General features: G+C 40.1%; 1 protein-coding gene across 18 annotated transcripts in view; it reads right to left on the minus strand.

Moving 5' to 3' along the window:
- CLASP1 (cytoplasmic linker associated protein 1) overlaps positions 1-16,431 on the minus strand; it is a 273,353-nt gene that overhangs the window by 37,307 nt on the left and 219,615 nt on the right. For 9 of the 18 annotated variants that reach the window (XM_061440036.1, XM_061440038.1, XM_061440042.1 and 6 more), the window contains 5 exons: positions 16,190-16,268; positions 14,631-14,774; positions 8,655-8,744; positions 5,019-5,162; positions 4,401-4,507 (listed from right to left, as the gene is read on the minus strand). In XM_061440036.1, coding sequence (XP_061296020.1) covers positions 4,401-4,507; positions 5,019-5,162; positions 8,655-8,744; positions 14,631-14,774; positions 16,190-16,268 — 564 coding nt within the window. The remainder of the gene's footprint in view (positions 1-4,400; positions 4,508-5,018; positions 5,163-8,654; positions 8,745-14,630; positions 14,775-16,189; positions 16,269-16,431) is intronic. The other 9 variants (XM_061440065.1, XM_061440108.1, XM_061440112.1 and 6 more) reach the window with 1 other exon arrangement.

Raw genomic sequence — 16,431 nt, forward strand, 5'->3', positions numbered from 1 at the left:
CCACTGAGAGCAGGACGGAGGCCACAAGTGCAATGTGGGAAGGAGCAGGCCCATGCAGCCGGCTGGGGACACCGTGCACCGCTGGGTGGTGCAGGCACCTTTAGGAGGCTGAGCACTGCCCTGGGCTGAGGGCTTGCAAGTGAAGATGCTGATGAATGTGGTCAGGTGATCCAACAGTTCCTTGCCCTAGGGGCAAAGTAGAAGCCATCCTCATGAGGTCTGACCGAGGTCACGCACCTGCTCACACTTCTCACCAAGGCTCTACCCTGCTGGTCTCGGCCGGAGGCGGCGGAGAGGCTTCCCCAGAGACCTGAGACGACCTTGGAAGTGCAATAATATTGTGACACCTCAGACAAGTGGGACAGGTGGCTTGTTACCTGGGAGAGTAAGAGCGCCTGAGAGTCTTGTGGGAGGGAGCGGTGGGGATGGAGTTAGGCTGAGGAAAGGGAGGTGGGTGCCTCGACAGCCCATCGGCATTGCAACCCCATAACCGACTGCAGTGATCAGAAGAGGAGAGTCAGAAAGAGACAAAGAACAGGCAAAGGGGACAGGGAGGCACTATACTCTACATGTCCTACAGTCTCATCCCTTTGGGACAAGGTTCTACCCAAATTTACACTTCACCATTCAGAAGAAAAGGACCAACTTTATTTTACAATTTGGTCCTCCATCAAGACTTCTCATTCCTTCTTCACTCAGTCCTGTATTTACATTTTTAAATCACATGAGATTCCAAGTATATAGGAGTGTGTGTGTGTGTGTAAAGGAACTTATAAATGCTTACATGCAAAAAAACCACAGATGTTTACTTTCAGATAATGCAATCAATTATTTTAGAAGGAACCCAAAGAAGAACTATGGGCCTGAATCAAACAGGACCAAGGGAACCACAGCAGAGTCTCAGAGACTGTACCACCCACCAGAACACTCAGGCAGGGAACACCATGCTTCCCCACTGGGACCCTCAGATGGGGTCCAGAGGTGCCACAAGTAACTTCCCCCTAAGAGAACAGCACCGCGAGAGAACGGGGGAGCACAACCCACTGGCTGGCTCAGGCAGGAGGGACAGAAAACCTAAGCCCCCTGCTCGTGTGACCTGATAAGACGTTTAAAGTGCACCTGAGCACAGGTACTCCTCACTCAGCAAGTGACCTGGGCATGCAGAGGCCCCGCCTGAGTTCTAGCATCTGCTGCAATTCAGTAGACCCAGGAAGATGGGAAAGGTGTGAACCGAACTGCCTGTAGGTGTGATAGGAGGCCACGGGGTGGGGCCAGAGGACTAGGGCAGCATTTTCAGAGCAGCACACCCGCCCTGGCACTTATCACAGTTCAGGAGCAGTGGTCCAAGGCTCGTCTCCAGCTGAGGACAGTGGTGGCCCCACGTCATAAGGAAACCAAGGTGTGGAGGGAGCGGCCACTGCAGCACAGAAGGGCCCTAAAGGCATCCCCCAGGCCACACGCTGAGTCAGGGACACAAGAGGACATAGACGACCCCCTCAAGCTGGAGTTCTGCCCATAGGGTTTTATCAAGCAGATGCCCCAGCACCTCAACGTGGGAGGGGGTCTCCAGGCTGATCCCCACTTTGAGTCGGTGCACACTCCTCATCATCTGATGGACTGAGTGTAAAATCTGCCTGAAATTACCTCTTATTGCTGGTTACCAGATGTTACCTACTTAGCATCCTAAGGCATGTTCACTGAGAGCGCACAGCAGACTCAAATAAGGACAGCCACGTGCTTTTTCTATCTTAAAGGGAACAGACTTCACGTAATTGCTGAAGCCCCTAGCAACTCTTTTTCATTTAACATCAATCCCACTAAATGGAGCTAAAATGTAAACATATATTTAATTTATGGAACACTTCAGACCATAAGTCTTCTCTCCAAAGACCCAGCAGTGTCTGTCTGCTCAATGGGAATAAACAATAATTCTTCCTTCTCACAGAAAAGGATAACCGACGGATGGAATTTCCACAGAAGGTTGACCTGTTAGCTGTGGCTTCTCTAATGTTATCTACCAGGTTGATAAAAATGACTTTCTCACTAGCAATTAAAAAAAAAAAAAAAAAAAAAAACTCAAACGTGTCATCATGTTAGACTATCTTCTTATTAGCATCATAATCTGAGGGTAGAACTTTGGGGCTTAAAAAAGCTTCATTTTGATACTCGAAATTGACTTAAAATGAAGAATTGGCAAGAACTCTTCCGTTTAAGAACAAAAAACTAACATCAAATGGTCAAGATAATTCAAAAGAACAGCAGAATAGAAAAATACATGTTTCAAGAGCACTACTCAAAAAAATAACCAGATTTATATCTGGTAGTATTTGTCCATCGCCTACTTACAATGTGGTGACCTAATACATTGTCCTAATTAGTGCAAGAGTTCATTTCTTTCATAAATTTCCTGGTAGAAAGTATGCATCCTATTTGAATATTTCCTATGATATGATGACATGAGGCAGCTTTTTCTACTTCTGGACAGTTTTAGCTGTGAGAAAAATGATTTTTCCCAATGAGTTCAAGTTGGCTTAGGTCATTCTGGCTAGTTACACACTGACTGGGGCATATTCTGTTTAAAAAGAAAGACAGAAACTACATAACTAAGTAATTTCTTACAGAACAATTTGTTGGTAAGAAAATATTTCAGCCTCACTTGGACTTTTTAATACTGAAAAAAAAAACTTCTTATTTCTTACACTCACCTGGTAACCCTAACAGTAAAAATTTAGATCAGGCTAGTTAAGAATGAATGGTGACCTGGAAAAATAAATTAGAGTTTTAAAATAATTTGGAGATCCATGAAATTTAAAAATACCTAGCCAATTCTTAGCTCTCATGGCTTATACTAGCAGCTCCCCCACCCCCAATCTTTCACTTAAACTATCAGCACATATAATAACAAAATATTTAATCTGAAATTTATCCTTTATTACATAAAGAATGTGCAACCTTATTAGTGAAATAACTAAAAAGTAAGTATGAACTGAGTATTATGGAAGAACAGATTTGTCAATGTTTCAGAAGTATCACTTCTAAACAAAAGCAACAATTTATAGAGAATACAAGTTTTCCACAAATTTTCTCCTACGAAGGAAGAGAATTCTATGATTTTACTGCCAACTCTGGGGTCATTTAAGACAAACCATTTATTTAGATACAGATAAAAAGTTGGCTGAGTCTCAGTCATACTTGGGAAAAGTAAGACATGTTTTCATTACTTTCTGGTCCCAACTGTTTAATTAGATTAGCCTGCTGAAATCATGACCACACAGACCAAATTTGGAAACACAATGTTACTTCGGTCTACCTAAATACAGTGCCAGGGGGACCTCAGGCAATATAAACACTGAGATACTATAAGTATACAAAATATTTCGCTTCTCTAAGAGAAAAATACAAATCTGACATTTTCTAAAATATTTATATGATAACTTGAGAAACTGAACAGAACTTCAGCAGTAAGGACAGCAGAGTTTGGAAGACTCTTGAGCATCAAAAAAATCTAAACTTAAAGGTACTTCCATATTGTTATCTTCCAACTAAAGAGGTAACTCTTAAAGGCGGATGGTATACTTGTAAGATTTTCCTCTAATTTTAAGATCCTGGCATCAGCAACCCAAAGTCCTAATGTCATGAAACAAACACACATGTGTGACCCTTCCACGACCAGGTACTGGCTCTTTCCTAAAAACTGCAGCCTACAGGGCCACCATGAATGAGACCATGAGAAACTTCAACACAGTCCAGGCGGTCACGAAAACCATCACACAGAGACTTCTAAAGGCTCTGGTCAGATGCAAATGTTATCTAAAGAACTTGAGGCAAAGTATCTTCTCAAGTCACTGCCTCAGACTCTGTAAGGCCGATGTTCACATGGCCCCAACAGGAGTCTGAAAATGTTGATCCATTTTTAGTTCCCAGGCTCTTAATCCCTCCTCAGAGCAGCATTCTACTTCAACCATGAGCCTAGGATGAAAGCAACCATGCTTGGAACGGCCACTTGGCTGGAAACTACCCCAGACTCTGGACAATTATAAAGGATTTTACTTAGATGGTCAAATACCTTAAGGTGCTGCTATTGCTCACACAACAGCTAAAGAGCTTCTATGTTAAACAGGACTAAATATAACTTTTGGTTTAAAAATTTTTAAGGTACTAGAAAGTGTTTAGAGCTAGAAGAACTCTCAGAGACCATTCAGCAGAAACTGCTCATTTTGCCACAGAAGTTAACTGCTTTGCCCAAAATCAATTACACAGTTAAGATATGGGTGAAGACTAGGACCTGTGGGCTCCTGGTACCCATACACTTTTTGGTATTAAGCTCAGTCTATAATCTGAAAATTAGCTAGAAGAGACATGGGGGTGCTTTAGTGTCTTCACTGTTGAAATGGCTTTACCTTGGAGATAGGCCACCATGGGAGCAGTTGGTGGGTGAGGTCAGGGGGCTGGTCCGGCTGCTGGGGTGTCTGGAGGGAGTCCGGCCAATGGTGTTGCTTGGAGAGCCCTGAGTGAAGGCAGAAGAGCTCCATCACTCAAGAGATAAATATAGAACACAGTTCCACTTGCCCCTGGCCTTGGAACCCACATGTAAATAAATGGACATATTTTGCATAATCAAGGTGATTTTTTTGCAGAAAAGTTCATTTTTTAAGTGCATATGAACCGAAAATCGGTAACTGTCCTATAGGCAATCCCGAAGCTGAGTGACTGCTGTCAGCTGTGCTAGAGTAACAGACACAATTCAGCATTTGCATCTTTACAGAGTGAAAAAAACTAAGTTCCTCAATAACTGCCTGAATGACTTCATAGACGTTTAACTAAACAACCTGACTTGACAGAAAGGCCATGTTTAAATACCAGATTCATTCACTGGGAATACAGCAGGATCAGACATGGCCCCCACACTCTGGCTGCCCATGATCTATTGCAAGAGAACAGGAAAACTGGCTATTCCATTAGAGCAGGTTCTAGATGAGGAGTAAGTGGTGGTTACCAACTGTGACCAAAGCACTCACCACACTGGTGTTACTGGAATTCTTGAGGTGGTTATGCAGGAGTTTGGTGGCACCATCCTGGAATGTTTTTGGCAAGGCACCAAGTAACATGGTAAATTCAGGAGTGTTCAATTCAAACAGAGAGATGAGCACAATTTGTGCTGCCTAGAAACAGAAGAAACGATTAATTTGTGTTACGTGCAATTGCCTATCTTGGTCAAAATGCTCATTAAAATTGTTTATTTATTTATTTTGGCCAAGCCACATGACTTGCAGGATCTTATAATAGTTCCCCAACCAGGGACTGAATCCAGGTCCTTGGCAGTGAAAGCTCTGAGTCCTAACCACTGGACCACCAGGGAAATTCTAAAATTATTTTTAAAAGAAAACTGCTTTGTATGAGTAAATAATAACATTTGTGCCACACACACACACACAAAAAGGCAAAAAGCACCTAGAGAAAACACTATAATTGATGGTAATCAATTATAAATAGCCTAATTTTGATATGGAAAATAAGCCCTGGCTTCGCTGAACACACTGGCCTTAGTTTCCCACAGGATGTTAACAGTAAACTCCTGCAACTTCTCTGTTTCCAGGACTAGGGTCAAACAATCAAAAAATCTGAAAAGGCTTAAGACTGGTCACCCTAGTAAGTCAGAATCAGATGAGGCTCCCAGTATACCCTGCAAAGAACAAGTTTCTAAACAAGCCTCCACTGCTTTGTCTTATAAAACTACTTTTCCCAGTAAGTAAGAAAAACTAGAAAAAAAGAGAGTTCAGGTACATCTGAAAAACTCCTCCTTTTACATCTGTGCATTGAGGACAGAGACAGTATTTGCAGAGCAAACCAGATTTACTCCTCTGCCTTTTGGAAACTGTTCTACTTTTCTTGACTAGAGAGACAACACATGCAGGATGACTCAAGGTTGCTAGCAGCCATGTGGGGACGAGCAAGCGGCTAGAGCAACAGCACTCAAGTGGAACCCTGGCTTCCCTAGTAGGTTACATGTCTGCTATTAGCGTAATGCCTGCGGAATCAGTCACAAGTGTTCTGACTTGGAAAAACTATGCCAAAAGAAAACTTTAGGAAGTACTAACTGGCGTTTCTTACAATTTTCTAAGAGTCTAAAGAAAGGAAAATGCTTTATGAAAATCTTTTAATAATTTATATTTCTAAAGATTGTAATATTTAGGATTGAAGCAATTATTCTAAATATTTTTCCACTATATAGAATATTACATAAAAACATGATTGCTGAGATTTTTTGCAAATAAACTCCAAAAAAAATTTCAATGATTTTATAATGTTAAAATTAATTTTAGGTCCAGTTAAGACAAAACTACTATTTTGTGCCTGGAGAAGGAAAAAAAAATCCAAATACCCATACGCATTTAACTAAAATTAAAAATTAAAAATCAGTAGAATAACATTTTTTACACAATTGAAAATTTTCTTTTATAATGTCTTTAAGCACAACATTGGGCAAAAGCATCTTACTTTTTCTCTTGACTTCTAAACATGGTCCTTTATATCCTTTCCATTAAAATTAAATTGGAAGGGCCAGTGTCCTTTTATGACACAGACAAAAAATATTATTATTGATTGAACTGAAATAAACATTTCTGCATTATTAAAACAGTTTTAAGAAACCATTATCTGAAGAACTCCATTTCACCATCAACTTAATGTACTGTTAGTATGATTTGTATAAAGGCAAATTCCCCAAATCATGCAAAGTAACCTGTGCATGACTGTAGTAACTGTGCAAAGTAAAAAGTAGTACAAGTAAAAAAAACATGCAAGTAAAAAGTCTTACTGATGTTAGGAAAAAAATGCATACAGAAAACACTGCACTTCAAAGAGAAGCAAAGAAGCAGACTTGAGTTTTGGCAGGGAAAAATCAATATCACCAATTAAATTAAGAAAGTTTAGGCACTTATATTTTGTTTACTGCAAATGGCATTAGAAAACTATAAAATGCATCATTACATTTTTTAATAGTACGTTTTTACATGGAATGGGCCACTGTCTTTAGACCTAATTTCTCCCCAGAATGACAAGATAAAACTTACTTGGGGTTTTTCACAAAGCAAATTATGAAACTGGTGGAGTCTTTTAGGAAAAAGAAGGCTGCAAGGTGACAGGCCTAGAAATTGTGCTAATTCAGGCTACTTGACATTAGTGCCTTCCGTCATATGGGAAAACAAAGAGCAGCAGACTTCAACTTCTACCCACTGAAGAGCCTTCCCTCAATAACCTAGAGGTGAATTTCCATGAGAAATCAAATAGAAAGACAAGGAATTCTGAAAATAATTCACTGGACAGATGGTATATGGTTTTATAAACATAAAATGAATATAATTTATTTTTGCACTTTCCAAAATATAAATTATAAATGATTTCATACAGCTTTAAAGCTGTTTTCAAAGTAAAATCTTTTTTCTGAGATCCATGCTCCAGAAATGGATAGAAAGTATCATTTAAATGTTATTTTTAAAAGATTTCACATCAAAGTTCTAAAAGAAATGAGACTGTTACGACCCTAAAATATTTTACCTACAACTCTGTATCAGTGAGGAGTCAATACCAGAACACTCAGGCAAGGATAAAAACTGGGTTATATTTGTCATCATCATCAATATGCTCCTCACTGCAGGAATAATTCCAAACATGGGGATGGGTTGGAGAAATTTGGAGCTTCCCTGATAGCTCAGTTGGAAAAGAATCCACCTGCAATGCAGGAGACCTGGGTTCGATCCCTGGGTTGGGAAGATCCCCTGGAGAAGGGAAAGGGTACCCACTCCAGTATTCTGGTCTGGAGAATTTCATGGAGAAATTCATTTTAAACAGCCTGGGCCAGACCTCATGATCAATGATGAGTCAAAAGCCAGAGGGTATCACTGCTGTGCCTGTTCCATCTTTGAGCCCTTGCCCCATGAGAGGAAGGGCCATTAAAAGGCCAGACCAGAAACTCTGCTGCTGATGCTTTCTAACACGTAACTAACTCTTGGGGCCACGTGTCTTAAAGATCACATGGTGACCTAACAGGAAATGACCCCCACAGGAGAACTTAGACGGTGAAGGTAAAAGGGTCTCCAAATCCTGCTAGTTGTCTGAAAAGAACCTGCAGGGTTATCAACGGCCTGTACCGCACAGCAGAAAAGGATTCTTCCAGAGAAGAGATCAATAAAACTTGGACAAATGCTTCAGTGTTGGCATTAACTAGGGAAATTTAAAATTTGAGAGGAAAGGGAGTTTTCTAATTAAGTAAACATCTATTACTGCTCCCTTCAGAGTGTGATTAAAACTGCTTTAGAAAAATCACCAAAGAGAAGGTATTTCAAAACCTTCCAACATTTTAAATTCAGCATCTCTCCTTTGCTATTGTGTTAAACTATGGTAGAAGTCTGTCTGCAATATGGCTATTTCTTTGGGAAGGCAATTAATTATAAAACACACCAAAACACAATACTTTTATACAGGCACATGCACACATGCACGCACACACACACATTCTTTCTTACATATTATTATGTTAACTTTAGGTTTTTCCCAAATCTTCTCAGTGTCTTCACAAGTGTAATCAAGATTAATAATCTAAATGCAAACAGTGATGTGTCTTTTTGCAAATTAGTATACAGTTTCAAATCTACCTGTTTACAATTTTCTTCCAAGTTTCCTTCTCCAGGCCCAGAGCAGGTCGAGGCCGCCCTTATGGGTAAATCTTCCCCTACTCGACTATGCTAAAGCAGGATGGACAGACAGGAGAGGGGCAGGGTTTAATCAGAGGCAAGAAGCACACACTTAAAACCATGGTTATTGATAAGCTCCCAAGTGTTTGGCTTAGTTTCTAAAGTCATGTGTGTGTATATATATATATATACACATATATATATGAAAGAGAGAGAGAGATTGTATAATCTAAAAGTCTATGAATAGTTGTCAGTAATGCCTAACGTGGTTCCCTACTGACAAATAGTAATAGAACAGTAACAGGATTCTTAAGAATAGTATCAGTAACTACCAGTTTTAAATCTCAATCATCCCCTAAGTCCTTCATAATCACAACCCCTCCTGGAAGTAGGGCTCTTGCAAAGAGATTAAAGTGAGACTTGAGCAAGGCAGTCACAATTAAACTAAGATTCAAATCTCATTCAATGGTATTAAAACTCTGAGCTTTTAGATTAGGACAGCTGCCTATCTATAATCAGAGATTTACATTTTTTTCAATTAGCAATGCCAACTTTCGAAAGCTGTTTATATACTTCTCCTCCTCCAGGCAACAGCATCTTCATCATTTTTAGTTTTCTGTGTCATGCCATTATTCCCTGCATTTCTCAAAACAACCTTTGGGGGCCAAACCTGTTAGTTCATTTGACAAAGCCAGTGCTCAGTGTTAGAGAATCACATAAGGAAACACACAGGGATTCTGAGCCTGAAAATATAAACACACCATTAAAAATTCTATTGTCATTACTGCATTCCTTTTGACTTAACAGGGAAAAAGAAATCTCCCTAATGCTGGAAAAAATGTGAAGCAGCAGCAAACCAAAGCAACCCTCAAAGAGTAACAGCTTAAACTACAAAAACAAAGCAGTATTTATCTAGGATTTTATATGCTCTATTGTAATTGGTCCTCCCAATAGTGACTAAAGCAAGTACCATTATTCCTATTTTATGGATTTTAAACAAGAATTCAGAGGCTAAAAAGCCTCTAAAAAGCAGCAGAGGCAGAAGTCAATAGAGGTCAAACTCTAGAATCTACTTTCTTCTGTGAATATATTGTACTGCCTCAACACACACAGCACCTTAAGAAAGGTCTAGTGTGCCTCTTTATAGTTTGGCCAACACAGCTATAAGGGCTCTCAGAGTTAAAAAATGGAAACAGTTACTTCAGGAATACATCAGGCCAGTTAGAGTCTGGGTGGGGTTTTCCCACCGAGTCCAAGTCAGTCTTGGCCAGGGAAGCACACCTCACTGGTGACAGGCTTGGGCTTCAGTTTTGCTTGTGCTTCTTCCTTCCTTAACATCTTAAATATTTATACACCCAACTCTCTCCAATATGAAACACCCTAGAACACTGACATAAAAGGGAAAACAAAATATTAAAAACGCTTAAGTCAGCAAAGCAGAGTTGTATCAGCTTAAACTGATTCTAATGTACTTTCCCAAATATGAGATACGGAGAACAAGTTACACCACCTGCGAACTTCCCAAGTATTGGTTGTATAAAATTAGTACTGTCTGATGATACAGCCAAAATGAGAGTTTACTAAATTGATTTCAGACTGTAGGGTGCTTCTAGTATTTAGAAGGTAACACCTCACTCTACTCTTAGGAAATTAAATCAGAACACCAACAGGAGAATTTGGTTCATAATCAGAAAGTGCTTTTAAATCACCAAGATGTTCTCCTAGTACCTGATACATTCTGTAAATGACAGGTGAGTCAAAACATACTTCTACTTAAAAGAGATAAGTAAGCATATCTTTAAAAGCATTAAATTATCCAGATAAAAATGGTGCCTGTTTTCTTTTTCTATAGCTTTAAAATAATAATGACAATTTTAATCTTAGCATAGAGTGATGTAGACCATATCACAATTTCTAAGTATTTTAACTTATTTAGGCATGACATTCATTTAGACAATATTTCCAACACATCTCAAGTTCTTGGATAAGGCAGTTGGATCACTTACAATAGCATCTATACCTGTATGAAATATGCAGTGGATGGAACATCAAAACAGGGCATTTAAATAGAAGTAGCTCTAACTCCAGGAAAGATTAATCTGCAGTGCCTTAATGCACAGTTTGTGAGAGGCAGCTATGGGGCAAAGGAACATATATTTGAATATTGTGCTTTAACAAGCCTATTTAAATCAAGTAACAGTACTTTACTAGCCAGGGCTAGATGGATACAACTTAAAGCCAAACAATCTAATCCATAGATATCTTGGATGATTAAAAAGCAAAGATGCATCTGCTAAACTGAACCCAACACAAATGTGTCGTTAGGTAAGAAAGTGCCTAAGGAATTACCAAATAACTAACCATGGAAGATTCATGCCAACCCACTGAAAAGGAGACCAAAGCCTTGGGTGGCAGAACACTAAGGTGGACCCCAAGATTCCAGCCTCCTGGTGAGTAAGCCCTGCACAATCCCCTCTCCTAAGGTGAGTGATGAACACCATTCCCACAATTACCTTACAAGGACGAAGGGATTTTGCCGGTACAATTAGTCCCTCCCTAATCAGTTGATTTTTGGTTAAAGGGCAGATTATCCTGGGTGGATCTGACCTAATCAGGTGAGCCACTGCAAGCAGTCACAGAGATTAACATGAGAATCTCCTGCTGGCTTCTTTGTAATTTATCTTTTGTTCTTAAAGAATAATTTTGTTGAACAGAGAATTCTTAGTTGACTTTTCTTTGCTTTCAGCACCATTAAAGTCAACAGGCTGCCTTCGTTCTCCAAGGTTTTGGATGAGAAAGCAGCTGTTTGTCTTACTGAGGATCTGGGCTATGCTGAGCCGCTTCCTTGGGCAGCTCCCATGAGCTTCTGTTTCATTTTCAGCAGTTTGATTACGTCTAGGTGTGAATCTTTTTTTTTTTCTTTTTCTTAAAGTGTACTTGGATTTGGTTGAGCTTCTTAGATGTGCAGATTAATGTTTTTCATAAAATTTAGGAAATTTTAGGACATTATGTCTTCTGCTGGCTTTGCAGAAGCAAATTGCCAGGCCAGGTATGGGGGTGGCCTCCATGAGCTGTGACCGCCCCCTGCTGACAGTGGGCAAAAAAACAGGTACCATAGCCCTCACCAGTAATGAACTGACTTAGGCCAAGAACCAGGGAGTTGGAAGAGAATCCTACGTCTCAAGTGAGACTGAAGACCCAGGCAATATCTTGATTTCTGTCTGGGAAGACTAAGCAGAGAATCCAGAGAACATGTGCCAGACTTCTAACCCACAGAATTGTGAGATTATAAATTTTTGTAGTTTCAATCAGCTAAGTCTGTGGTAATAGGTTATGCAATATGAAACTAATATAGAAGCCAATAGAGGAGAACTTCCAAGCCTGTGGTTTTGAAAATGGTGACTTTGAAATGTTATTTGAAATTAGATCATTTCTCTTCAGGTACTTATTCATTAATTCATTTAAAATACTTCTTAAAATGCTTACTTTGTTCCTATAGGTATCATTCTAGGTGTTGGGCATAAGTAGGGAGATGGGGGAGGTTCAGGGAACAGCAAGACCAGGCCTGGTCCTAAAGATGATGAGGACCTAGCTGGGGTCTTGTGAAAACCAGCAGCAACAGGTCAAGACCACATCAGCAGTCTATAGGTCTGAGGGTCAATCTTAGGGGAAGTGGTCTAAAATAACAGGCTGCTTATTAAAGTGTTATACTTATTAAATAAGTGTTAATTCTTATTAACACTGTGCATTAAAAATCAGCCATGTGTGGAAGGAACTCCAATCAGACACAAAACAACGTCCATACTCCACTTTGTACTAATTAAGTCAAGTGACTTTGGGTACAGCATAGGAATTGAGACTGGTTTTTATTGCAGCCAGGGCTGAGGACTACTGACAAAAAAAAAAAAAAAAGCTTTTCAACTTCCTCTGAAGCCCTGGATTACTGTCCTTGAGCCCAGGTTTGAGCTCAGCCTGAAGATGAGGTGTTTTAGCAGTCCTCACAACGGGGGGGGGGAAGATGGAAGGGCAGACGTGGAGGTGGAGTGCCAGTGCAGAACAGGGTTTGCACAGTAGCACAGTATGATCCAAAACAACTGAAATTAAGTGTTGAAGATCAAACAGTAAATAAGTTATGTGATCTCAGCGTTAAACATCCTAACCATAATTGACTTAAGCTAGTATTTTAAAGTGGGCTTCCCAGGTGGCACTAGTGGTAAAGAACACATCTGCCAATGCAGGAGATTTAAGGAGATGTGGGTTCAATCCCTGGGTTGGGAAGATCCCCTGGAGGAGGGCACAGCAACCCACTCCAGTATTCTTGCCTGGAGAATCTCATGGACAGAGGAGCCTGATGTGCTACAGTCCATATGGTTGCAAAGAGTTGGACACAACTGAAGCGACTGAGCATAGTATTAAAGTAACTTGAGTGTTTTGATGTCCCAGGCTGGATAACTTTGAAACATTTCTCTAGTGTCCTGATTACAAAAGTTAGGACAATAAATCCTAGTTCAAATTTTTAATGGGCATGTCCAGAGAAAGTAGACATCATGACCACAGTCAGCTGTTCCCATACAGGCCCTAATCATGATAACACGCAAGTATTAAGTATCCTTCAGCCCCACAGGAGGGAACACTTGAGTAACACTCAATTACGAAACACAAACTCACAAAGACACACACATATTTACTTGCTATGCCTAAATACAGGAAGGTTTTTGTATACATTGGTTGATCTATGATTTTGAAAACCGTAACAGAAATACTTTGACTTTCCAATCAACCAAATCATTTTACCACCTCCTACTGTACCCCTCTAATCCCAAAGAGGCTTAATAGTTAAAGGTTGCCAGTGAAATGTTCTTTTGATAAATACTGAAAAATTTTATAAAAGGATCATAAATTTAAAATATTATTTAATACCAGAACAATAATTTTGAATGAGTGCATTAATAAAATTCATCCTTGTTTCTTTAACCTTGGAGAACTTCGTTTATAATTAATACTATATAATGGCTGGAGAATTATATGGGCTGTAATTCTCCCAAAGAAACATTATGGGTGATTCTTTGATTCTCCTCCTTGGACTCTAGGAGGCAGGTGCTAAGCAGGTAGGTGTTCAGGTGCAAAGCAATCTTGCTAACACTGCTTAGAATCATCCTTAACCCTGCCTTGACCTAAGTGGTCCACATTATTAATTCTATCCCAAGGCCAAAGGACTATTTTGGCTATAGAGTTGGCTATAAAGGAAGTATACTACGGGGAGAAAAATGCAAGGTTCATGATTATACACAAATAATCAAAATCAAATACTTTTAGTCTAAAAGTAGAACTGAGAAATCTGACTTAAAAGTAATTTTTAAAGGCTAGTTGGGCTAGTTAGTTTACATATAAAGTAAAAGAATGATGGCCATGTGTGAAACTCAAACATAGAAGAACAGGACATGGACAGGAAGAGAACAGAAGCAATAAGCACAGTGATAACTCACACTTCCTGTGTGCTTATCACATGTCAGGAACTGACCATGCTTTCAACATGTATGAATTCATCTTCATAGTAGTCCTGAGGCAGAATACTACCTAGGAATAGAAATGCTAACATCCTGTGCTCCCTTAAACTGCATTACCTGCCTCTCAATGTGCCATGAGCAAGTATTTATCTTTAGCTGATTTAAAAAAAAGCAACAATACAACATTTTGGTATCAGGGTGTCTCCCATGACGCAAGATTTCAGATTTTCATTTTGATACGGAAAGACTGGAATAAGGTGGTCCTGGACAGAGAAGATAGGGGTAGGAGCAAAGTCTTGGTTTCGTAGAAAAGGAAAGAGAGAGGTTTGCATGTAGGTATGGAGGTGGTTTGAACATTCCCATAAATTCCTCTAATTCACACCTAAGAAAAGGCTGTGATTAAAGCTGTGCCTGGCGCTTTGGGACATACCTTTCTCACGTCTGAACTCTTTGGTTCTGTTGTCCAGGTTATAATTCTAGAAACAGCAAGCCTTGTCTCACTAGAGTTTATGAAATCTGTTGGGTCCATCTGCCTGGCAAGAGACTCAATGTACTTCAGGATTGCAACTTTGACCTGAAAGAACCAGTAATTACAAACAGTAAGTACACTTCACACATTTTTGAACAGGACTCTTATTGGTGCTCAGAGAAGTACACACGACCTGGACTTATGTTCCTACACAGGGAGCCTGCAGCAGGGAAAAGCATGGATGACTGACCCGGAAGTCTGGGACAGGAAGGGGGCCCTGCATTTAAGCAGGCCCTGATCTTCTGACACGCCAGGACACTTGCTGAGCAAGAGCCCACTCGGGGGGACCGAGGGACCCCCAGTTCTGCCACTGACAGAGTGGGCACGAACAACTCTGTGTTTTGATTTTTAGCCACTCTAGGCCAGGTCTTGCAAGGCAGCACTGAAGGCAATCAGGGTGATGTTCTGCCCTAACTTCTCCACTGATATCTCACTTGGCTTTGACCTTAGGAGAAACAGGCTATTATTTATTGAAGGTGAAGGTGAAGTCACTCAGTCATGTCCAACTCTTTGCAACCCCATGGACTGTAGTCTACCAGGCTCCTCTGTCCATGGGATTTTTCCAGGCAAGAATACTGGAGTGGGTTGCCATTTCCTTCTCCAGGAGATCTTCCCGATCCAGGGATTGAACCTGGGTCTCCCACATTGTAGGCAGACGCTTTACTGTCTGAGCCACCAGGGAAGTAGGCTTCTCCTAAAACCTTGATGGGAGAAGGAAATGGCAACCCTCTCCAGTATTCTTGCTTGGAGAATCCTGTGGACAGAGGAGCCTAGAGGGCTGCTGTCCATACGGTTGCACAGAGTTGGAGCAGGCATGCATGCATTGGAGAAGGAAATGACAACCGACTCCAGTATTCTTGCCTGGAGAATCCCAGGGACAGAGGAGCCTGGTGGGCTGCCATTTACGGGGTCGCATAGAGTCGGACACGACTGAAGCGACTTAGCAGCAGCAGCAGCAAAACCTTGACAGAAACTGGTGATCAAAGAATGGACAGTGTACCTGATCTGATTCAAAGGTACACATCCTCCTTCAAATACTATCAGTCTTGTTCTTACATTTTTTACATTACAAAACATCTAACAGCTAATTTACCTGTGTTATAATGTTAATGTTAAAAACATTCTAATAAGATAGCTATTTCAATACATCAAAATTTCCTAGTTTAAACATTAACTGTGAAACAGTAATAACACGCAAATGTTGGTGAGGACGTGAAATAATTGGGAGTTCTCAGACACTGCTGGCCGGAATATAATATGGTACAACCATCTCAGCAGTCTGAAATACAGTGAAGCACGTCCTTACCGAGTAAACCAGCACTAGGCACCACACCAAGAGAAATGGGCACACGGTGCTCATAGCAGATTTACTAACAGCCAAATATGAGTCATGTTTGAAAAAGTATAGTTTAAGCAAATTTGAATTCTAGAGGTTGAACTATAATGACAAAGTTACTGACCTTGAGGTTAGGAGTTTGAGTCTGATCCACAATAAATCGCATCAAAATGTTAAATTGTTGATCAAATGGAAAGGAGTCCCTAGGTTTATAAAAAGAAGAAAGTATTTTAAAAGAAAGATTTCTTACAAAAAGTAATGTAAAATCATGTAAGAAACTAAAAAACAGATTAACACACGTAAAAAGCAAACCTGTTTACTTTTAAACATGACTTTTCATTTTATATAATAAATACTAAAGTAATA

This window comes from Bos javanicus, chromosome 2, assembly GCF_032452875.1.
Source record: "Bos javanicus breed banteng chromosome 2, ARS-OSU_banteng_1.0, whole genome shotgun sequence".
In the NCBI taxonomy this organism is placed as follows: domain Eukaryota; kingdom Metazoa; phylum Chordata; class Mammalia; order Artiodactyla; family Bovidae; genus Bos; species Bos javanicus.